Genomic DNA, 24801 nt, shown 5'->3' on the forward strand with positions numbered 1-24801 from the left:
AACGAGCGATGCAGTTCCCTCTCTAAACACGGGAAAGTATGGCCAGCAGGGGCCTCGCCGCCCGCTTGATCGAGACTTGCGATGCCGACGGCCAGCCCGTCCTAATGTTGGCCTATGATAAACCCTCCCCACCGACGCAACGACTCCAGGCCCGATCCCACGGAGTATTACTATAGGGAAGCAGAGGCGCAGCCGGCACCAATGGAGAACTGCTCGTATTGCGTGTCCGACCAATCACAGACGTCTGACCAACGGCGACGATTCCGGTGCGTGCTAGAGGCTAGTGACCAGCTACCTAACGCTTACAAACGGGGACAAAACGCCCCATGCCCCGACACACGACACGAACAACGCAACAACACACGATGTAGAAGCAACGGGTTGCACCAGTCGCAACGGAATTCACTACGATTTGTAACAAACGAGTCGTTATCTGCGTGTTTTGATAACCGTTCCATCGCGGCCCGCGCGCGCGCCGCCGGCCGCGGCGGCGGCGGCGGCGCCGGCCCCTCCGATTCGATGTAGGCGAGCACTCCGCTCCGCTGACCGCGCCGCTGGCGGCGGCGACGGCGATCACCACGCGCGCCGCCGCCGCCAGTGGTGCGGCCGGAATGTAACGTCACCGGCGCCGGACGGCCAGAGCTGGCCGTGCCGGCTGCTAGCGAGCTGGGGTTCCAGGCAGGACGGGGCGAGAGGGAAGGCGACGGCAGGGGCGGGCAAGGAAGGGGGGTGTCGGAGGAGAGCAGAGAGGATGGCAAGCATCGACGCCGCGCCGCCGCGAGGTGTCACTGGTAGGCGGGAGGCAACAGCCCCTATCCCCCCTAGCCGGCACAGATAGACCGAGGGAGACACCATTCGTGCCGGCTGACCAGGGACGGGCTGCTGGACGGCACCGACCGCCGACCGCAGACTAGCCCCCCGGCCGTCCCGATGACCGGTAGCGGACAGGTCTCCGGCCCACAGGCGGCGTCGCCCACAGGCGCGTCCCCGGCCAGCCGATCGCGACCGGCCGGCGCCGCCGCGGCGTCGACGGGCGGGGCTGACGGCGGGTGCGGATTGCCGGGCGCAGCCTACGGGTGCCGCCCGGCCGCCTACGCGTTCTTCAGCAGGCTGTTGGCCCGGTCGTTGGCCAGCTTCAGGCGGGCCTCGTTCGACTGGCTCTGGAACACGGTTCGGGGCGTGGTCAGTGGGAGCCAGGCGTCACCGATCGGGCGGGCCTCGGCGCGCGTCAGAGCGCCCGTCCGCGGCCGCCGCGACCGACGCGGAGACGCCGCGTCACCGGCCGGCAGGCCGGCCGATCACCGTCACAATCGCCAGGCCGATCGCTGGTGAAGCCGGCGACCCGCGACCCCTCAAACCCGCAACGGGTCACAGAAGCGTGACGCTTCCACACGCCAGTCGAGGACGGCTCTACATCCGCAGCGAATCCATTCATATTTACACCAAACAAAGCAGCGAGCCAGGCCGGCTCCACAGTCAACACTTGGCCGTCGCAACCTCCGTCCCCCCCCCCTCCCCCTCCCCCCCCCCCCCCCCCCGATCCCGGTCCGGCCAACGTCGCCGACGCGACGCTGCAGGGGCCACCACGCACGTGAACGACGCGTGGGACGGTCGCTGGCGGCGGCGTCAGCTGGCGGGCCGCCGCTACTGCGCGCCAAGCGCACACAAGCACATGCGCAACAGTCCAGTGCAGCAGGCAGCGGACGTGGCGGTCATGCAGTGGGAGGAGCGGGCGGGAGCAGGCACGGAGCGCCGGCGGCGCCGAGACGTGCCTCAGCGAGCTGCGGCGCCCTGGACCTGAACGTCAGGGATGTCCCCGACCGACGGCAGGTGGCGGCTACCCCATCGAATGCTCAGTCAGACGGGCTGTATAATTTACGCGCCACGAATTAGGATAGACCGCGGCATGCAACTTCATAGTGCGCGTCATGTTCATTTCTTGTCTCAATTTCACTATCATTTACCGATGAATTCTTGGGAAAAAATACCAATGGACGGTAGATCGCTTATTTTGGTAGCAGACGTACTTCGTGTTCACTGTTCAAAACGCACCTCCCCGTAAGGCGGTGCGGCTTTCTCTAACGTCGGCAAACGTCTGCTGACAATCATAGGGCTGCATGCAGCCTCTGTTGTGCGTGTGTACGTAAGTGGCCTGTACGATGCCTGATTATGCGAGATAAAAACTGCGGGAAGCGCCGGTGTGCAACCAGCGCCCGCTGTTTTGAAAAGACTGGCGCGTGCTGACGTGGTTTTTCGGGTGCACAGCAGAGCTGGGACAATAGAGCCCTCCAATGGTCAGGGGGACCCATGGGTACCCGTATGGAATGGGTGGCAGGCTGGATTCGAGAGAAATTCTGGGAAGATCACGAGCGTGGGTATGGGCATGAGCATCAGTTGCGTGGCAAATGCTCCACGCATTACCAAAAATATGGCAAGCGGTCCTCTTCCTCTGCCGCTAAGCCCAAGCCTTCGAATGCGGCGGACGGATGGGTAACGGGTGGGTGGGACAGGTATAGACTGGGCAGAGGACGGGTACGATCAAGACGCCGTGGCCAATGTGTGAGCTGGATAGACTGAAGGCTCTCCCACACAAGCACGCTGCACTGTATACGCGGGTAAACTCGATTGCAATGACCTCTTTCTCATTAAAACCTAATCTTAACAAACCGCATTGACGGCGCCCGGCTCGGAAAGCCAGAAACGAAGAGAATGCTGTGTGCTTCTGGAGCCCATCCTCCAAACAGCGCGTTCTACGGCAGACCACACTGTGATCACCGATATTCTAATCGGGCAAGACACCGGGGGACCTCTTTCGCATCGAGTGAAGCGACACAGCGGGCGTCCCACACCTTCTTACTTTCCAGGCACGAGCCCCAGGGTTGGCACATAGTGCCGCCGGATCACGAGATCCCGCCTCCGCCGTCTCTCGACTATGGTGACGGCGAAAAATTCCAGTTGTGCGCACCGCACACCTGTCTGTCAGGGGTTCTAAAGACGCTGCCTGCATGCCAATCCACGACAAAACTCAACTGCGGACGGCTCGTCTACGCTTACGTCATCGCGTTCTATCTGCACTGGACTCGGAGTCCGTGTAGCCAACGTCTGCCGACTACATTCGACCGTACGCAACAGGCTTGCCGACAGACTAATCTAAGTCTTGTTCGGACTCGTGTAACCGCCTGCGGCTACAATGCAGCCGTACGCGGGCTCCTCGGGCGGCTAGCCATCCTTCAACCGCAAGGCATGGTGTTCCGTGTCACAGGGACTACAAGCTCAGAACAGACAACATCAAGAGCAGCGAGTAGCCTGCCCACGGCGGGCGAGCGCGCCAGACTACGGACGGACGAGAGCGCCACGGAGACCAAACCAAAGCCGAGGAAGATGGGCGGGAGAACTCAACACGGACAAAAGCATTACGAACATCAAACCGAACGGAAGAAAGATAGCAGAGGAAAATCAAGACGGACGAAAAAGCGCTAGGGAGACAAGAAAGCAAGTTCGAGAAATATCAAAAGGATCCGATCGACGGGCAAGTCACAAAAAGCACTGAGACCCGGGAACACAGAAAGTTGTCAACTAACGAAAACGGAAAGTTGATGCCACCTCAGAACAAAAACCCGAAACAAGGTTTACAAAAAAGACAGGTCTGAGGGCTCGTTTTAAGGTCAGAACAAAGATATGTGCGAGAACAACTCATTCGTCACTTAATGAAAGGATACGTGGAGCAACAAGGGGCTCCATTGAAAATATGTATAGGTACTATGGGACGATATATGGATATTAATAACAACATTATTACGACAAAACACAGGTACTATGGGACGATATATGAATATCAATAACAACATTATTACCACACAAAAAAAACAAGTACTATGGGACGATATATGGATATTAATAACAACATTATTACAAAAAAACAAGTGGAATGATTACATGACCACGACACGAAAACAGGAAAGAAAAGAAGAGTAACAGAAATTGAGGTTGAGAAGAAGAAACAGGGAGCTAGAGAGGAGGGAAGAAAGAGCAAGTACGAGAAACATACATTTACTTTGCGTTTAGGCGGATTTCAAAAGCTTTCCAGCTCTGTTGGATGCCGCGGCGACGTGCGACGCGTTAGAGTTGGCCTACAAACAGACGGGAGCAGTGTTGGCGGTGCGGCGCGGCAGACTGCGCCTAGCAGCCGGGGCGCGGGGAAGGCGGGGAGGCAGGCACGCGGCGGGCCCGGGCCCGGTGCACGTGAGGGCGGGCCGGCCGTCTGCACAGGCGGCGGTGACGCGCAGGGAGGGGCGTGCCGCGACACACACGTCTACACACCGAGGGGCGCACACAGAGGGCCGGAGGATGGTCACGCAGGGCGGCGGTGCCGGTGAGCGGAGGGCACACTACGGAGCTGGGCCAGCCGGCGCCGCCGCCGACGGCGGCGGCGGCGGCGGTGGGTGGCGGCCGGCTCAACACACGACACACGCAGAGCCGGAGAGGGCGGTGCGGCGGGCGGGGCGGCGGGCGGTGCCGAAGGGTCACACGCCATGCCGGGTTCCCGGTCCTCTGTACAGCGGCGGCGGCGGCGCGCGGCGGCCGCCGCCCTCTCTAGACTGCAAGCCGCGCCCATGCAGCAGCGAGTCCCTCTAGCGGCGGCGCCGTGCCGGGCCCAAACGGCGCGATGGCACGGGCCACGTGACGGGACCAGGTCCGACGGGCGCAGGCGCCGGACGCCTCGCATAACCCCAGAACCACACCCAGACACGAGACACCAGCGCTGACCCCGGCGAACCACACCCAGACACCAGCGCCGACCCCGGCGAACCACACCCAGACACGAGACACCAGCGCCGACTCCGGCGAACCACACCCAGACACGAGACACCAGCGCCGACTCCGGCGAACCACACCCAGACACCAGCGCCGACTCCGGCGAACCACGCCCAGACACGAGACACCCGCACCGACTCCGGCGAACCACACCCAGACACGAGACACCAGCGCCGACTCCGGCGAACCACGCCCAGACACTAGCGCCGACCCCGGCAAACCACACCCAGACACGAGACACCAGCGCCGACTCCAGCGAACCACACCCAGACACCAGCGCCGACCCCGGCAAACCACACCCAGACACGAGACACCAGCGCCGACCCCGACACGCCGCGGCCTGTACTCGGCATGCGCCGTCAGAGACAAGCCACCCACAAGAAACCACAAAGCTACCGACTTACAGACGCCACAAGCATCGAAGTAAATCATATAGTTGCAGGCACCTCCTCCTGACCATGTCCTTTCACCCAGCGACGCACAGACAACAACAAACACCTAGCATTACGGTGGATGTTGGCGGTGGAGGCCTAGCCTGCCCACCTCCCCATGCCACACCAGCCAACTGACTACCTGCAGTACACTCTCGATCCGACTATAGGCATCACACGTCACGACATGAACCCGGGCACGTCGGCACAGTAATGTTTCTACTGCTTTCCGTCTGTACCAGACAGAGGTCCGGCACCAGACCAAACGCAGGCCCAGTACAAAGCCGTGGTCAAAACCAGACCAGATCTCGCCCCAGTGCTGATAGCTCCAGTTCCAGCGCCCCAGACAATCCCAGCCAGTCTCAGCATCTGGTCAGATACAGACCCAGAGCTAGACCAGACACAGACCTGGCACCGCACCATGAACACAGCCCGACCCGCGCCATTCGCAGCACCAGACACGGCCCCAGTCCCAGCCAGGGGATAGATAGCCCAGCATCGGACCAGACATGAAACACACAAAGCCGACCCGCGCCAGTCGCAGCACCAGACACGGCCCCAGTCCCAGCCAGGGGAAAGCTCAGCATTGGACCAGACATGAAACATACCAAAGCACGACGCAAGCCGACTACAATTCAGACAACAGACAAACCCAGCAGCAGCACACCAGCTTTTGCACCAAGGCACCAGCATCAGACTGACCAGCCTTGCAGTCGTAACACTTATCCTATTGTCAGTGTCAGACATAGTCACACAGCATGCAGCACAGTGCCCGTACCACACATCGCCCCAGCACCATACACTCGCCACAGACGGACACAATGACGGACACAATCCCAGAAACAGCGCCGGACACAAGCCCAGAAACAGCACTAGCCACGGTCCTAGCCTAAACATTAGTGCCCCAACTCCCAGCACCACCATCGGACACTTCCCCGCACCAGCACCATACACTATCCCGCCACCAAACAACCCTCAGCACCAGCACCAGCACCAGCACCAGCATCAAACACGGGCCCTGTAGTGACCCGTGCAGTCCGCGGCCCCGAGCCACCGTTAGGGCACAGCGACACCTTGGCGGTTATTCCCACTTTGGCTTGTCTTGGCTCACCTTGGCGCTTATCCGCTCCACCTGCCGGTTCTGGTTGTCCAGCTCTGAGCCCATATCCATGGCCATGTTGCGCAGGTTGCCGACCATCGTGTTCACCTGTTCCATGTTGCCTTCCATCTCGTCCTCACGCGCGTCGTTGGTTATTCTGCGGGCGGAGAAGGACCGGAGTTGGGGCAACCGGCGGCGGCCGGCACAACCCGCTTCAGCCGCAGCCTGGCATGTCAGAGCGTGGCGGGCACCGCCCGCTTCAGCCGCAGCCACGCAGGTCAGAGCGCGGCGGGCACCACCCGCTTCAGCCGCAGCCTCGCAGGTCAGAGCGCGGCGGGCACCACCCGCTTCAGCCGCAGCCTCGCAAGTCAGATCGCGGCGGGCACCACCCGCTTCAGCCGCAGCCTCGCAGGTCAGATCGCGGCGGGCGCCGCTAACATTCAGCTGACCTTTTCCTGGGCTGTTCGTTTGGCGTTTTGGGCGCTGCTACTGCGGGGTCGTGGAGCATCCGTGGCTAAACTTTTGCTGCAGGGGTTAGACATGGTAGCTATGGTGACAAACTTGCCAGAAGGGCAACGTCCACCGCGGACAGGCATTTCAGCAGAGTACAGCGGAAAAGCTGCCACTCGAAAACAAGAAAAGTGGTTGATGACCAGGGTTGGGGTTGGTTACTGTGGGGGTTTACCCGGTTGCAGCCATCTCTATGACCCGACTGTTGTCAACTAATTAACGCCACTTCATCACGGCGGGTTCCTCCATGGCTAACCTGTGAAAGCCAACTTTCCGCCAACGTTTCTGATTTGTTCGATGACCCGCAAGTCGTGGTCCAGTCAACCGGAGTGCAGGCGGAGTGGCGTTCACGCCTCAGTGTCTCAGGTGTTCGCCACCCAACTCACGGCAGGAAAAAAACCATGGCGCACCACCAGCAGCGCGTCACAACGTGAGCAACCGAACCTTCGTCTCGACTCTCGCACGGCCCGGTCACACGGATCACGCGCGCCCCTCCCCCTCCGCTCCCCCTTCGCCGGAGACGGTGCCGACCTGCCGATGTAGCCGCCGCCGGGGCCAATGCCGTTCCGGTCGTCCATCACCCGCTGCGGCTGGCTGTTCACCACCTTGCCGTCGTCGTTGCCCTTCCAGGTGCCGTCGTCCTCCTTGAACTGGCCGCCCTGCGGACGGCGCGAGAAGCTTGGTTGTCAAGACGGTCAACAGATGGCGGTGGCAAGGCGATGCCCGGCCCCCTAGTTTTTAGCGCGACACCGACTGCAACCAAATATCCTGCAGTCGGACCGTCAACGTGATTTAAATTTGGTGTCAAATAAATACCGTTCAGTCGAAAAAGTTTGTGCTGCGTTGTTGATAAAGGTCGAGGTGAGCATGGTAATAGGCATGGCCCACACACATTGTGCTCTTTAAAGAAAATGAGGTTGCTAAGTCCTCCTCCGCCCCACGTACAAGCCGTAGTTAAACGCATTGGTCTTCCTGCATTTCGTGTGCGTCCTTCGCCAGACGATGGGGCGTGCCATACCTGGGCCCGTTAAACGCAACGTTCAGCCTGCACGCGGTTCATTTTTCCGCACGCTCACGGTCCTTCCGAGCTCGTTTGGCTCTGGTCCAAATGGCCCTACTGAGCGGGCCGCCGCGCAAGAGCAGACCACTTTGTGGTTGAGGCTCTGATTTTGGGTACCACTCTGACGAAGTCTGACGAAGCGGAGGGTACGGCGGTCCGATGGAAGTAGCCGTACGTTATGTCGCGTCCCTCCCCGGGACCAGGCGATGCCGGAGGTAAGCCGACTACACTCGAATCCGTAGCCACATCACCAATGCGGAAAGCTAGGACGTATCTCCCGCGGATCCACACTGGTGGCATGCGAGTAGCGGTCCAGGTCGGACAAAACTCGCCCCAGTCAATAATGCATTTCGAGACGTCAATGCACGCCCGCCGTTCAAAATCCAATCAGGCAGCCGCGGTAACGAAATAAGCGTCCCACTGACGCAACAGCTACCAAGCCTAAACGAGAGTAGACAGCCTACAAACCAGATTCCGTGACGAGAGAGGATCCTTCAAGCTCTCCCCCGCATAGGGACTGGAGCAGGCAGGCGGCGCTTTTGGTACTGCGTTGTTGTGCAGCTTGCTGTTCACAGAACTGCACGACTCCTCGGTGAGTGCTTTTAGACGTGCGGTGCATGGCTTCCCAGATCCTTGAGCGGCAGCGTTGCGGTGTCACCACGCTTATGCCCTTTGACCTAGTCGCACGTGTGTGTTCACCCTTGCAACTTTCACCCATCACTCGGAAAGCCTTTTCCACACGTAGAGTTTCTACCGTTTAAACGCATAAACATGTAATCTCCGCCTGTCCCCATTCCGACGGCACGGCATTACCTTCTTCCAGGGCAGCACGCATAGACCGCAGCACTTTTCCATGCCGGTCAGGTTCTTCTCGGCCTCGCGCATGTCGGCGTTGATCTGGTCCATGCCCTCCTCGATCCGGTCCAGCTGCTCTGTAACACGCGGCCAGCGCCCGCTCAAACGACACCCAAACGCGACCTGGGCGAGGCTGGGGCGCGGCTTGGACGCGTTCCAGCCATGGCTCGGGCGCGGCTGCGACAGGGCGACACAGGCCGGGCGCGCTGTGGTTGGGTCGGTCGGCAGTCCCGTTGGCTTAATGCAGGTCAGAACGGGAAAGCGTTTGAAGACACCGATCCACACAATCAGTTCCTCCAAGAGATGCGACTACAGAAGACGATGATGAATTTAGGGTGTTCGTATCGATTGCAGCCTTCTTTTCATCGCTGCGAATGACTCCCAGCGCGGCCGTCAGCATACTCTGAACGCCACGCTGGCACCGCGGTAACATAACACCAGATGGGGAAACACGAGCATACGGCGCTCGTAGTCTCCAAAGCATACAAAAATGAGTTATGAGCCCATCCAGGCGGAAGATGAAAGTACGTTTACTTGAAAAACCACCCAATGAAAGCGGGCTAGCGAATTGACTCTTGGCCACGTTCGTCAACGGGGGAAGTTAAGGGCGCGGCGTCCGCCAATGGCCACACAGCGTTCGCCAATGGCCACGCAGTGTCCGCCAATGGCCACGCAGCGTCCGCCAATGGCCACGCAGCGTCCGCCAATGGCCACGCAGCTTCCGTGAATGCAACTGGCAAACAATACAGCAAGATTGTGAGCAAAGAGAACTTAGCAGAAATGACAGACGCTAACGCACGTCATTGAGCCTAAATTGCAGCCATGTGAAAATGGAAACAGTGTGATTAAAGGAGTGGGGCATGCTTACCGCCTTGGTTGTTCAAATTTACCAGGGTCTTTGCGCCGACGTCTTGGCTCTATAAATAAACGAAACGGAAATCAACCAAAAAGAATAACACATGTAACATGCAACCAATTCAACGCAAAACATCGACCCGAATGCACAAAACATACGAAATCAACACGAGCGTGCATATCGCCAGATGAAAATAATAAATACGGAAGCTCCGATAATCTCGCCAATCACAAAGCCTGAGCCATGCCCTGCAAACACAAGCGAGTCGTGACGAGCACGTCGCAGACGATGTGACAGCAGACGTGTGGTGTGTGATTTCGCGCCGTGGCCTGACGCAGCCGACACCAGCACACCAACAGCTGCCCGTTGGCGGGGCCGGTAACCTCGGCGTCCATTGGCACAGTACACCGGACGGCCAGGTCGGGGAAACGTGACAAGCTGCACACAGCAGATCTACGAGCACGGTCTGCCGACGGGCACGCAGACAATGTGAGCGACCGAACCTGTTGTGCGATGGTGGGGAAATGGCCGTTCCATTTCACGGGCGCGGCTCACCTACCCGCAGCGCGTCTACAGCGCATGCCAAGATCCCGTCATCTATTACTAAAGAGATTGCACGTTTGCAAACCGCGTTAGGGATGGTGTCAGTCAGGAACGCCGCCAAGGGCAGAGGGTTATTTCCCCCTCCCCCCCCCCTCTCCCCCTCCCGTCCCGCCCTCGGGGCCAAGAAGCTTACAACACATACTGCGCGATTTTGCAGTCATGTGGCCAAAATTCACAGGATCTGTGAAAGATACATTCCCCACCGGCAAACTCTGGCGTATGGCTGGCGTCGGCGGCAAAAATACGTCGGAGCTCCAGACGTGAGTCAAATTATTTACATGCTGACACTGCAACTCGAGGCTGAATGAGAGAAACACTTGGACGCTGTGACACTGGGGGCCTAGATGTCGAATCGCTCCTTTTGAATCGGATCGTTGCGCTGTACGTTGGTTGTTTCAAATATGCAAGTATTGAGCCCAATGCCATAAGAAGGAACCCGATGATAATCCACAGATCCCGTCACCAAAACAACCCTCACACCGCCCGTCCACACACGTCCAATCATGACAGCACACAGCTTACAAAATCCGTCTGAAAAGGAGGAGCCGCATAACACCCACAGCGCCCCACACGCTGGACTTACCGCCTTGCTCATCCAACAGACAGACAACCTTAATGCCGGCATCACTCGCCTACGGGACAGAAGCCGCACGTTTCAGGCGCAGACACGTATACGTCACAACCAGCCAGCGCGAGGATTCGTCGGAGATGATGATGATGATTGGGGTTTTAGGGCGCGTCGACTTCTAGGGTCATTTTGCGCCGGAGAGGAGGTACAGGCGTTTGCGAGCTACGCGAAGACAAGGAGGGGATCGGCCGCTGGGTGCCAACTGCTCGAATCCGTTTTCAACTCAGTTCACAACTCGCCGCCGCTCCGGCTGTTGGATCTGCTTCCTACACTGGGCGAGGGTAGAGGAAGCTGCCGTCGCTGGGAGGCCTCCCTAACCCTCTCCACTCGGTTCGCCTCCGCTCTCTAGACCTCGGCTCGGGTGCCCCTTCGGCTGTCGGATCTGCTTCCTACACTGGGCGAAGGCAGAGGAAGCTGCCGTCGCTGGGAGGCCTCCCTAACCCCCTCCTCTCGGCTCGCCTCCGCTCTCTAGACCTCGGCTCGGCCGCCCCTCGGCACTGCCCGGTTCAAGTGGCACCAGCTGCAAGAGCCGCCCACTCGACGGTCGGTCCCACTGTTGGCGCGTGGCGCACCCCGGTCGAAGACGTCCACTCCCAGCCGGATTTCACACGCGGATGCGCAAAACGGCCCACAAAACAGCCCACGCCACCACGTCCGAGCAAGATTTAAACGAGCGAAGCAGGCCATAACATTTGCGAGAGCGCTGCCGGCCATCCTGTCGGTCTTTAGAGCGCGAGGCGGCCGGCGCGCGCTCTCAGAGCACACCGACTCGTTCGCCGTTAGCACGTACGGGCCTCGGACTTCAGGCAGCCATTTGAGACTGCCGCAGAGAGGTCAGAGTTCAGAGTTCAGCGGCGCCCGCCTCCGGAGCGAGCCGGCGCCGGCACGGCATCTGTGGTGCGGGGCAGACGAGGCTCGGGCCGCGGCGCCGGGACGCCGACCGGGTCTCGGTCCCCCCCCCCCCCCCCCGGCAGAGTGCAGTTGATCGTCCCAAATGGCGCGCCATTGGTTCTGCAAGTGGGCCAACGACAGGCTCCAAAACGGCCGCCGGACGCTAGACGTCTGGATGAACGAATGAAATAAGGAGCAGACACCCGGCAAAATTCAACGGAACTCTTATGACAGGTTGACTAAGAGAAACGCTTCTGAACTCCTGACTCACGTGACAGTAGGGCGGCTGTTATCACGGCCCGCCGCACCATCTGTTGAGTTATGAATTGGAGATTAAAAACGTTTCAGACCGCGACGCACATGGATAAACCGGATGGCAGATGACGTGCAAATCCGACAATACCACGGGCGACATGAAGCTCAGCAACAGCTCTACAGTCCACACCAGTGACGTTCGCACAAGTCCGGGTGTCGCCTGTGGACACTTTCAGCTGTCTGCTCCTCCAAGTCTGTCTCCCAGCGCCTACGTGTTCCATCCCAGAGAAGCTGCCCGGACCACACGACCTCCGACCGGCCGGCGGGGTCGATCTCCAAAGTCGGGCCACAGGAGCCGGCCGGCGGCTGCAGCAGACTAACAACAACTACCGGCGTGCCTACTCGGCGCTCTCAGTCAGACTCGAGTTCGAGGCGAAGCGCTTCGCGAGCAGGCCTCGGGGACCGGGCCTGCATGACCCGCCTGCGTGTCTCTATCGCCAATGGCCACGCCACTCGCCGCGCACGTGTCCGGGCACTGTGCGGAGGCGCCGCGCCACCGCCCGCTGACACGGAGCGCTGTCTCCCGCTTCATGAACCCGGCCCGCCCCCACACCGGGACATATTGAGCCGTGACGTCACACTCCGCCGTCATGACAACGTCGACCGGCCTCCCGATTTACGGCGGGGCCAGGCCGGGCGACGAGTCCCTCGGACGGAGCCGTCCCGCCCGCTCGGTTACGCGGACGAAGTCGTCCCGCCCGCTCGGTCTTCCAGACGGAGTCGTCCCGCCCGCTCGGTCCTTCGGACGGAGTCGCCCCGCCCGCCCGGTCCTTCGGACGAAGTCGTCCCGCCCGCTCGCCGGTCGTCGCCCTGCGCCCGCTTCTGCGCCGCGGACCGCCGCTGCGCCAGCCCCCGGCGACCGCGCCGGCCGCGGCGAAGCATCGCCGCGAGATCCGACGGCGTCTCCGAGGGCGTCGACGGCTGCCCGAGCCGGGCCGCGGCCACCACCCCGGCCCGGCGCGCCAGTCACCACGGCAGCCGTCGCGTAACAGGTACAGCGTGGAGCGGCGCCACGGCCGGCCGGTCACGAACTCGTCTCACGCCAGGGCCGACGCCAGCGTTGCGGGCTCTGAACAATGCAGCGACCGGTCGGCCGTCGTCGGCGGGTGCCGGCCGGCGCCGCGGCCGGCCCCGTTAACGATGCAGGGGAAGGGTGGGTCGCCGTCACGGCCACGCGACAGGCCTCCACACTGCTGCTATGGCCGCGGGGCACCGCGGACAGCCATTGCCGTCCCTGCCACCGCCACAGCATCATGGCGCAGTCATCATTTGTCATCTCACCCCACTGTGAGCTACTTGGAATTCAGCGTGGGAAGACTCCAGTTGGCGCGACAGTGCATTGCACTGATATGGAGACACCGAGGTGGAGGAAGCGCTGCCTTTCCTCGCCAGGGCCGCTGCGGCCGTGGCCGGTGCGGGCGCGGCGCGGCGCCATCCGCCGGCCACGAGGGGGCAGCCGGACCGACGTGGTCTCCCTCACGGCGACCAGAACAGGACTCGAAGGCGGCGACTTCCATCATTCCTCTTCTCCCGCCGGTGCGGATGGAGCCCTGTCGCCCGCCGCCCAGCTCCTGACGGCACGGGTGCCGCTCCGGAGCCGGCCGTCCCTCTGGAGGACCACGGCACTGGGAGGGACACACGCACCCCGGCGGACTGCGGGCAGGCCCCTGCGGTCCGCGGGCCGACGGACCGGGCACGGGCGCCTGGCCCGGCGCAGCGACCTCATCGCCCGCCGACGGGGTCGGAGCACCCGACTGCGCAGCAGAGACCGGCAGGGAATCGACCGTGGCGGTGGCGGCGGCGGCGGCGGCGGCGCGGCGCCTCGCAGACGGACACGGGCGCCGGGCCGCCCCCGTCGCGCGGCCTCCGCCGGCGGCGGCGGTTTTTGTCCGATCGATTGGCTAGTAATGAGACGCCAGGCTGCCCCGACACGGCCCAGTCCGCTGGGTTGCACCACTGTAACGGCCCGTGTTGTCACGGCGGCGCGTCAAACGAGCTCCCTCGAGCCGGACCAATCTCACGACGGCCGGTCAGGGGAGGTCCCCTGGGCACGACCACTGCCACGGTGGCGGATCAGGAGAGGTCCCCTCGTCAGGACCACCGTCACGGTGGCGGGTCAGGAGAGGTCCCCTGGGCAGGACCACGGTGGCGGATCAGGAGAGGTCCCCTCGTCAGGACCACCGTCACGGTGGCCGGTCAGGAGAGGTCCCCTGGGCAGGACCACCACGGTGGCGGATCAGGAGAGGTCCCCTCGTCAGGACCACCACGGCGGCGGGTCAGGGGAGGTCCCCTGGGCGGGACTGCGGCGACATGTCGCCTTCCCAGAAACGCGAACACGGCAACAGGACAGTAAACACCGCCCCGGGGCTGTGTGGCGGCCGGCGGCGGCGGCGGCGGCGGTACCCCGGGGATGGGTCCGTCCAGTTGTCCGGGGAAAACAGGTCTGCTCGTCCCTCGGTCGACCGCCAGATCGATGGGAGCGCCACATGCCCGCTCCACATTCGCTACATGGGCTGGGAACGCGCCGCACTGCCGCGTAGCACAGCAATGCAGAGCAGGGGCCTCTCAAAAGCGTGGAAGTGTGTGAAGAGCGCGAAGGTCGAACCGTCTTCGGATACAGCCTTTCATCCACAGCCCAAAGGCTTGGCGCCGAACTTTGGACGAGCAGGAGCTGGACCATGTTCCACCCGGTCCTCCGGCGCCTGGGTTTCTCGGAGTTCCAAGCGAGCTTATGTTCGCCTGCGCGGCTTCGGTAGCAGCGTTCTCAGCCCGGAGAGCCTGTGGCGTAGACATCGTACCCCAGCCAGATGGCACGAGTTATAGGATTCTATTTGAGTATGTCAGCTAACTCTCTGTATTCGAAGAGCCCCGTCCGATGCAACACCCCAGTCAATGCCGACCTTGGAGTGGAGTGGAGAGGAGTGGAGTGGAGTGGAGTGGAGTGGAGTGGAGTGGAGTGGAGTGGAGTGGAGTGGAGTGGAGTGGTGTGGTGTGGTGTAGGGTGGATTGGAGTGGGGTGGGGTGGAGTGGAGTGGAGTGGAGTGGAGTGGAGTGAAGTGGAGTGGAGTGGAGTGGAGTGGAGTGGAGTGGAGTGGAGTGGAGTGGAGTGGAGTGGAGTGGAGTGGAGTGGGGTGGAGTAGAGTGAAGTGGGGAGGGAAAGCGGGCCGCGATGAAGCGTCCCGAGGCTCGAAAGGTATAACCACCCGCGACAAGACTCGAGCCGGTGAAGACTGTCAACGAGCACTTGCCCCTCCGAACACCGTCAATTGGATCGTCGACCATCATCCGTGTGCCCATCCTTCTTCAACGAGCTCAGTCGTTTTTACAACTGTGCATCTATACAATGTGACACACACACACAGGAGGACAAAAGTTTGTTTGGCGTGCGTTTCTTTCGTCAGCCAAGCGAATGCGCATGGTCCATACCGATATGGCAGACGCTGTCAGGCGGCATTGCGTGATTATTAGCCACACGCGTCGATAACGGCTGGCTTCCATACGATGGACTGTCGCAGCATTACAACCTTGCAGCGGGACAAAACTGAAAGACAGTTACATATCTAAGGTATTCCGTATCGGATATTGCCTTCACCACTGGCGTACGATGTCTTCGATGACTAATTTGACAGCTAAGCGAACGCGCACAGCCGGCACCGACGCGTCCGCCGCCTTCGTGCAGCACTGCGTCCCTTCGATCAAGACGTATCGCGGCGCCGGAATCGCCGCGGCGCCGGCGGCTGGTCACGTGCAGGTGGACGCGTGACCCAGGACGCCACCGCGCCGCGGCCCGCGCTGGCCACCGCCCGTCATTTGCAGCGGAACTGCCCGGCCCACACGGCGGGCCGACACGGACCTCCCAGGAGTTCGCAGGTCTCCGGTGCGGCCAGCCGGGCGCCACCGGGTCGTTTACGGTCACAAATGCGGCCTAATATGACGGCCGGCGCCAAGGCGATGGGGCGGGTGATGGCGATCGTTTGGGCTTTGGGGCGCGCCGACCGCCCCGTCATATGGCACCCGGGGCGGCGGCTCGCCAGGGGAGGGCGGGCTGTGACTGGACGTGACGGCGACGGCGTGGCTTCAGACGCAGACGCGCAGACAGACACGGGCTGTGTTCCAACCCACGCCAGCCGTCGGACCGCATCGGCGGGCGGCGAGGCCACGGCTGCGGAGGGGAGGAGAGGGCAGGGGAGGGGGGCGCAGGGCACGACAGAGGCGACGCCGAGCCAGCCACAACACGGATGACACGACAGCGGCCGCAGCGCCGCTCGCCGCGCTGCCGAGACCTGAGGACCAGAGCACGTCACAGACAGCGGGTGCGCTGTGTGCGGCGCCGGCCGCCACACGGAGCGACTACAGCCGACAGGGCACACTGCGACAGGGCAGGCGGCGGACATGCGGGGTGCGGTGGTGCGGGCGGGCCGGCGTGCCGCGGGCCGCGAGCCGCGCGAGCCGACACCCACCTCCCTGGTCGTCCAGCGCCACCAGTGTCCTGATGCCCGCCTCCTTGCTCTAGTGCAGCGTTCGGGGTGAGGCGCAACGTTAGAGCGGTGTCGGGCGCGGCGTGGTTATACACATATGCATATGCATACACACAAGCACGCACGCACACACGCACGCACGCACGCACACACGCACGCACGCACGCACACACGCACGCACGCACGCACGCACACACGTACACACGCGCGCGCGCACGCACGCACGCACGCACACACACACGGGGCGCACGTGTCACTGGGGGAGGTCCAACAACGAGACGGTGGTGGCGTACGCCGTCCCGGATCTGCCGCGCTGCCGCGGCTGCCGACAATGCTCGCCTCAGCGCCCATTGCCACAGTGTCCCTCCCGTCGGCAGTCACTGCCTACATGTCAGTCAGTAGCAGTGCTGCCAGTGTCGGCCTCCCACAGTCTTCGTCTCGCCCACCCCTCCACGCATCTCTCACCATCGCTCTTGTCTATGCCCGGCCGCATTGCCGCCGCAATGCATGGCTGTCTCGACCATTTCCTCACTACCCTTTTCGTTATCATTGCCTATCGTCAATCCCCAATGTCTGCCGATTCCGTTTATCTCTCGACCGCTCCCGTTCTCCTTCCCGCACGCCAGTCAGCCCCCCCCCCCCCCCCCCCCCCCAACCACATCTGTCCCACCACACGGGCGCTGTGTCACCCAGACCAGACGCACCCGCCACGAGCACGGAGGAAGGCCAGGCCGCTGACCGGTCGACTGGCCGAGGCCGAGTGTTGGGTCAGGACGGCACCCCGGCCCGTGAACCGTGACCTGACCCCGTCCCCGAGGCCAGCGCCGGCGCGTGACCGGGCCTCATGGCGGCGGCGCGGGCGCGACGGCCCGGCCCCGAATCGAGGTCGATAGCGGCCGGGAAGAGGAGTCGACTGTAATTCGGGTCTGGCGGGTGGCGGGCCGGCCGGCGGGAGGAGGAGCGGCGCAGCGAGACCGGGGGCCGATCGATGGTGGGACGGCTGGCTGTGCAGAGCCAACTGGCGGCCGGCCGAGCCAGCGACCGACCGGGGCAAGCGGGCGGCACTGGGGACGGCGGAACGGGCCAGGACCGGGGCTGACCAGGGTGGACGGAACGGGCCAGGACCGGGGAGGACCAGGGTGGACCAGGGTGGACCAGGGTGGACCACGGTGGACCAGGGCGGACCGGGGCGGACCAGGGCAGGCCGCCGAACCGGGGCAAGCGGGCGGCACTGGGGACGGTGGACCATGACCTGATCGGGACCACGCCAGGATTACATCAGACCAGGATCAGACCGGGATCGGGCCGGGTCTGACCGGGACCGGAACAGGATCACGCCAGACCGTATCCCACCAGGATCAATGCCAGGACCACATGAGGAATGGACCGGGACTGGACACACGGCGACAAGACCCCCTTGATTCGACGAGGACCAGACCAGGACCAGACACACGGCGAGAGGACCTACCGAACCCGACAGGGACCAGACCAGGACCGGGCACACGGCGGGAGGACCTACCGAACCCGACGAGGACCAGACCAGGACCGGGCACACGGCGGGAGGACCTACCGAACCCGACGAGGACCAGACCAGGACCGGGCACACGGCGAGAGGACCTCCCGGATGCAGACACAACCACATCGCGCACACTGGTATCATTTGCATCTGAATAGGTATCGTGCCTCCTCTAACCCTTAACTTGGCCATTACTTAGTTCTTTAAGAAAATGAGAACGGAAGCCAATAATGAAAGATCTCACACATTCGTAAGTAGCAAAGCAAATCATTGTAGATCAATAACATTAGCAGCCACACAAAGCTGTTGCGCAAAAAAAAACTCCTGACGATAAAAAGGCACGGATAAAAAAACAGGCAGAAATACGGTGAGTAGTCATGTGATACCAAGGCGCACACGCATTGCGTATAGTGCCGAAGGACATCGAATGCCGCATAATGAATGTGTCCGCATAGCAGCTGCACCACTTCTATTCCAAAAGCCGCTATAGACAATTAAAAAATATGTCAGCGATTGGAAAATGAAGTCAAGCGCCAGCAATTCTGCGCACAACAGATGGGGAGCGGAGGCACGCGTCGTTGGTAGCTTCGGATGCTGAATTGGGCTCCGACGCGGAGAGTCGGTCAAAAGGAAACTACTCAGTGAGAACGTTCTAGGGTGGAAAAACACCGCAGTAGAATGTGAGAAGTCTCGTCCGCAGCCTGTCCTCTCTGTTACGCTCCGCGCCCCCTCCCCCGCCCCTCCTTCAGCCTGCTTCCGAAAGCAGACCATGGGATGTTCGCTACACCCCAGAGCCAAGCGGCGGCGAGCCCAGTCCGCCTCCCACTGTTCCCGCCGCCCAAAGCCGACCTTTCCTCCTTCCCTTCCCCAGCCGACCTTCCCAGCTCCCCTCCCCAGCCAACCTTTCCAGCTTCCCTCCCCAGCCGATCTTTCCAGCTTCCCTCCCCAGCCGATCTTTCCTCCTGCCCTCCCCAGTCGATCTTTCCTCCTGCCCTCCCCAGCCGACCTTTCCAGCTCCCCTCCCCAGCCGACCTTTCCAGCTCCCTTCCCCAGCCGCTGGCCAGGCCGCGTCAGACGTCGGGTCGTCAGCACCCGCCCCCGTCACCCCCGCCGATCGAAGCCCGCTGACCGGTCAGAGCGGCCCCGCCGGAAGCGTTATCGTCGGGGAGGACAGCGCGGCCTGGGCAGCGCCGCGGCCGCCGGCAACCGGTCCTCCGCGCCATCGTCGGGGAGGACAGCGCGGCCTGGGCAGCGCCGCGGCCGCCGGCAACCGGTCCTCCGCGTCATCGTCGGGGAGGACAGCGCGGCCTGGGCGGCGCCGCGGCCGCCGGCGGGCGGTCCTCGGAGCTCCGGGTCAGCCGGCGCTCGCCGACGGCGGCGGCGCTGCCGGGCACTGCACCGCACACACACACCGTTCACGCAAAATCACACGCAACATCACATGCAACATCATACGGTTCATTGCACGCACACGGTCCGGGTCACACCCGACGTCGCGCTCGCCTCCCGCCGGCCGCGCGGCCGCTGGCGGGCGGGGCGGCGGTACAGCCCAGCCAGCTTACCTCCTCGCAGAGTGAGAGCATGCGCCGCGTGCTCTCCAGCGACTGGAACGGGGGCGGCACGCGTTACACGGTGGTCAGCGGCGCGTCACAACGGCGACGGCAACGAGAGGCGTCGCCGGGTCAGGCGACAGGCGCGGCGGTCAGCGAGCAACAGTACGCAGCTCTGCAACAAGTGCAGCCATGATAAGAGGTACATGCTGACGCCTTACGCGAACGTTGTTGGTGGCCAGCGCTTACGTGCAATCTTAGTTAGATCGTCGAGGTAATAATTTACGTTGGTTCTGCAAGCAAATCACTCACCCGCTAGAATGTCATCGACGACGAATAGCAACAACACCCGACTGAGTTCAACTAAATGACCTAACAAAGGACGCCAGCAGGACACAGAGGCGGGTGAAAGGCCAGCCGCAGTTTTCCCCAGCACCGATCCTGGTTCCCACTACTCGGGGCCCTCTACAGCCTGCAGCAGTTCACGGCTGGCGACGGTCTCCGGGACCTACGAGCCCCGCTGGCCTTCGCACCGTCTGACCTGTTCAGCCCCGGTAGCATGACTAACCGGTCGCCCCTGGGTACTACTTCCCACCACCCTGCACTCGCCATCCAGCGCTCGCGCTTCCCGTAAGGCCATTCGGCCCACGCCGGCGTTTAAACCCCATCAGCGCTCCATCACGTCCGCAAGCCCCGTAAGCTTCTCCACGTGCCACCGGCCTATAGCTGGCATGGCAGGGGATATCACCGCCAGCCGCGCTCCCGCGCCACGCACATCCCGGATCACCAAAGGTCAGCGGTGTCCTCTGCAACGGTCCGATTTCCAGGTCCCATCCCCGAGGAGCCGGTGGGTGTGACCTAACGCCTCCTCCTTGACGCCTGCTCCCTGACGCCTGTTCCCTGACGCCTGCTCCCTGACGCCTTCTGCAGCGTCACCCGTCGTGTGGACGGTCGCTGGCACCATCTGGAGCTGTGTCCGCTGTGTCCGCGGCCGCCGTCCGCCGCGTGGCCGTGCCCCGGCGGCGGGCTCGCCGGTCGCGGGCGGGGGCGGCAGCCAACGCTCGATGTCGGACTCCTCGCCGGCGGCACGGTCGATGGCGCGGACCGGCCGGCCGCGCCCGCCGGCCGCTGCTGCCCCGCCGCCCGCCGCCCGCTGTCCTGCGGCCCAGCTCGGCGCATCACGCTGGAACAATGCCACGGCGGCCGCACAACAGGCGGCGGCCGGACTTGTTGCGGCAGTGAGCCGCGTGCACGCCCGACCGAGCGCGGCGTGACGGGAACGTACGGTCACCGGTGGCGTCTGAGGAGGGGCAGACACTACCGGTGGCTGACCCTGACCTCATCCCGTGTGACAACTGCAAGCCGCCCCGTGCAGCTGGCGGGGAAAACACGGAGCTCTCCCCATACGACCGGTTATCTTAAGGAGCTTTGCGTCACATAACTGGAAGGGTTCGTGTCCGCGAGGGCGAGGGAACCTACAGAGTTATGCGAGTGAGACCGGTTATCTCGTTGCTATGTCCTCGGCGCGTCGTCTAGGTTGGTTACGCGAATGCAGACGGGTCAGTCACGTGACCATTTCCTGGGTGTTCCACACACCGTCGCCGGCGCCTTCGCCTCGCCTTCCCAGCTGAGGTGTTGGGAGCAGGCGTGCTCTCGGCAAAGTTGGGTCGATTGGCGTGACTAATCGCCCCCTCCCCCTCCCCCCCCCTCCCCCCCCCCCCCGGCGGACCGACTTACGCAGGACAGGTTTGACCTTGGCTTTGGTGCAGCGTTATTATGTTCATAACACATTGCGTCATTTGTGTTGCTGCCGCTGTTGGCAGAAGTAAGAGCCCGCATAGCACGGCATCGCGTGGCTGCCGCCTCGCCATCGACCGCTCAGGAAATCAAACCGAACAGAAGCCGTGCACGAATTCAGAAGGAGACCTCTGCATTGAAGCGGTATGGGGCCCGAGTAGCGTCAGAAGCGGAGGCAAGGGATCAGGGTGGCATCCGAGCACAGCAGTCGTACTTACGCCGCACCCTTTCCCATTCCTCACCAGGCACGCTTCCTTAACAAGCCAGCATGGCATGACTGAAGAGCAAGAGCCGAGTCTGCTCACTGCGTCCGCATCGCAGCCGCGCTGCAAGGCCAGCTTCTAACCCCGACCCCGTCGCACCTCCTGCCCTGCACCCCACGGTCGCCTGCGGCGTCTGCCAGCTGTCCCCGCGTCGCGCTGCGCTCAGGGCGCCCTCCCGGCAGCTAGCAAAGCCACGCGGCGGGGCGCCGCCCCGGGTCCCGCCTGCAGCCCCGCCGGCGGGCCCGCCCGAGGATCGATGCCGTGATCAGACCGGTGGCCATGTTCGGTATATTCCCGACAGGGCGCAGGCGGCCGGCGCTCGCGCCCCTGCCCACACGTCCAGCTGGAAAACATGGAAGCCCACCCTCACATCACATTACCGTCAGCACGCAACAGATAGCAATGGTCCGATGCGAGTCCGCGGAAACTGGCCATTTGGCGGAGCGCTCGAGCACGGACGTGGCCGCAGCGTATTTGGCATCACTACCAACGGCTCCAGTTGATGTGCTGGCGCCGCCCCCTTCTACAGAAATGAAGATTGTGTCACCCGATGGAAATAGTATAATACTGTTTTGTGCTAGAGGCTTCTGACTGGAAGAGACGAAAGTGTATGTACTTGATTGTTCCCTAACGTCAGCATGCTATGTAATAAACAACCACGAGGAACACACAAATATTCAAGGTTTTGTTGGCAATCAAAATCACCTATTCGGTTCTTGAGGCTTTGGAAGCGTGCAATTTATGGCCACTGAAACTGTCTGCTGTAACTTTCTGGTTTGCACTAGTTTTAACCATTACAAAAAGGACATAAACTGGCAAAGCCTAGAAAGACAAAACGGACGCCTTTTTGCAAACATCTGTCGTCATACTAATCATTTCATTTTCAATCGCCCGATCAATAGCACAGCGATATCACAAAGCGTGGCCAGAAATGCATGGCGTGGATGCAGCGGAGGGTACCTGAGGCTGCGCCTGATGACCTCTGCTTGTTCCGCTCGATGAATCACCGGAGTGCTAGAATCAGTTGAAATCTGGCCACCACCACTAAGAGGCATGGGAGCATTCTGCTGCAGTTCAAAAATATATGTAGTAGCATCCATACAGATAACAGGCATTATTTTATCTAATTCAATTTCTATTTCGATGCGAGCTGACGGAAGTTGCGCACACCGCGGAAATACAGACAAGAAAAAGTTGATAATGCAACTAGATGTCGCCTTTGTGATATTCATTCCAAATCGTCAGAAAATGCACATAAGATACCAGCAACATATCACACGTTGCTTACATGTTCAGAGTCTTATCCTTTGCATGGCTGACCAACGAAGTACCTCATGACATGCACCTGTCATTGAGTACAATCACCGGGTGCACCGGTTACCGGCAGCAGCCATCCGCTCAAAACCGGTTGTAACCGGCTGCACAGATCCAGTCATGATCGCCTGCCAGGAGCTGTTCCACTCGACTGCGCCCACGCTGTTAGAAAGGTTTGTCGGTGTGAACCGGAGTCAGGCATTAACTCGATAAGTAAAAGGCGAAGGTTAGAGTATAAGATAAGAGCTTGAATACACAGGAAAGCGGAAAGAAACCTAGCAGCCATGAGATTTGCACCTGATCAAACAGATGAGGGTGCCCGCAAAACACCGCGGAATGGGCTTCGGCCAGACAATGTCAGGCGACTCAAAGCCGCGAGCTGATCCCCAACCAACCGCAACAGGAAACCCAGAAGCCCCGAGCCCAGACTTGTCCAGACAATGGAGGATAGCTCCGGACCGGAAGCAGTGACAGAAAGTGAACGTTTACAAAAGCCCGGCCGGCATGTGGCTCGGGCTAAGCGCGGTGGGGCGACCAGCCAGAGCAGACTGTCCGCAGACAGTTGGCCTGTGCTGGGCAAGCACACGGCCCTAGAACGACGCGCGGCGCCCAGCCGGCGACACCGGCCGATACCGAACGCGTTCCCCGTTCAAGACCGCGGCCAGACATAGCCAGCGTGAGCGAACTCTCCGCCGACCCCGGCTGTCGTCTCGGCCGGCGCGAGCGAACCGCTGACCGAGACCCAACCCCGTCCGTCTCGCAACTCCCGCTTCGGCCAGCACGAGCAAGCCCCCAACCGAGACCGACTCCCGCTTCGGCCAGCGCCAATGAGCCTCAAGCCGAGACCGACTTCCGCTTCGTCCAGCGCCAGTGAGCCTCAAACCGAGACCGACTCCCGCTTCGGCCAGCGCCAGTGAGCCTCAAACCGAGACCGACTTCCGCCTAGGCCAGCGCCAGTGAGCCTCAAACCGAGACCGACTTCCGCCTAGGCCAACACGAGTGAGGCGGCGGAAGCGGCGCGCCCGCTGGCTCATCAGCGCTGGGGACGGCCGCTTCGATTATCGGCGCCCCACGCTCAGCGCCGGCCGGCCGGGAACCCCCGGCGTAGCGGATAAGTCGCTCCCGCCGCGGCGACGGCGGCGCCACCACCGCGCTGACCTGCCTCGGGGGGGGGGGGGGAGGCGGCGCCGGCCGCCCTGACGCGGTACACCGCGTCAGCGAGCGGACGGGTGGCGTGTGGAGAGAGCGGAGCTGAGAATGCAGAGGGACGACGGAAAAGAAGTGGGCAGCAGCGCCAGAGGGAGCGAGAAAACCCGTGGGAAAGGGCAGTCAAGGAGGCGAGAGATCAATGCACGCGCCAGGCGCCATCGGTCCACGCCTTTGCCGCCTCCACGCCCCGAAAAGAGCACCATTAACGGACCTACGCCACGCTGCAGGCTTCTGCAATGATGCCGGTCCAGCCTACCCACCGACGGCTAATCCCGTGGACGGAACCGGGGCCCCCGTGAGCGGACGGGGCGGGGCATGCGTCGGCGGGTGGTGCCCTGCTGACGCGGACCGGACGCCGGCGGGCCGGGACCTCCACAGCCCCGGCGGGCGCCGCTGCCGGGGGCCCGCGGTGGGCAGGCGGCTCCTCCGATGTCAGCGTCGGCGGCCCCGGCACAGGAGCAGAACTAGCCCGGCCGCCCGGACCACCGGCCGCGTCTCAGTAGGCGGCGTGCGGTCACTGCAGCGGTCGCCGAGCTGAACGATGAGTTAATCGCGCTTGAAGTGGATGGCTCAATCCAGCCGCCGGGTCATAAACGGCGATCGAGTGTGAC

At 62.2% G+C, this 24801-nt stretch overlaps 1 protein-coding gene across 5 annotated transcripts in view; it reads right to left on the reverse strand.

Moving 5' to 3' along the window:
• Positions 1 to 730: 730 nt before the first annotated feature.
• Snap25 (Synaptosomal-associated protein 25kDa) overlaps positions 731 to 24801 on the reverse strand; it is a 34553-nt gene continuing 10482 nt past the window's right edge. For 3 of the 5 annotated variants that reach the window (XM_037216060.1, XM_037216062.1, XM_037216061.1), the window contains exons 3-8: positions 19620 to 19661; positions 9639 to 9687; positions 8729 to 8847; positions 7387 to 7514; positions 6358 to 6502; positions 731 to 1160 (exon numbers count right to left, since the gene is read on the reverse strand). In XM_037216060.1, coding sequence (XP_037071955.1) covers positions 1092 to 1160; positions 6358 to 6502; positions 7387 to 7514; positions 8729 to 8847; positions 9639 to 9687; positions 19620 to 19661 — 552 coding nt within the window. In that variant the 3' untranslated portion in view covers positions 731 to 1091. Of the gene's footprint in view, positions 1161 to 4048; positions 4131 to 6357; positions 6503 to 7386; positions 7515 to 8728; positions 8848 to 9638; positions 9688 to 16523; positions 16573 to 19619; positions 19662 to 24801 lie in introns of all 5 variants that reach the window. The other 2 variants (XM_037216063.1, XM_037216064.1) reach the window with 2 other exon arrangements.

This window comes from Pollicipes pollicipes, unplaced genomic scaffold (genome assembly GCF_011947565.3).
Source record: "Pollicipes pollicipes isolate AB1234 unplaced genomic scaffold, Ppol_2.1 Scaffold_4002;HRSCAF=4701_pilon_pilon_pilon, whole genome shotgun sequence".
In the NCBI taxonomy this organism is placed as follows: Eukaryota; Metazoa; Arthropoda; class Thecostraca; order Pollicipedomorpha; family Pollicipedidae; genus Pollicipes; species Pollicipes pollicipes.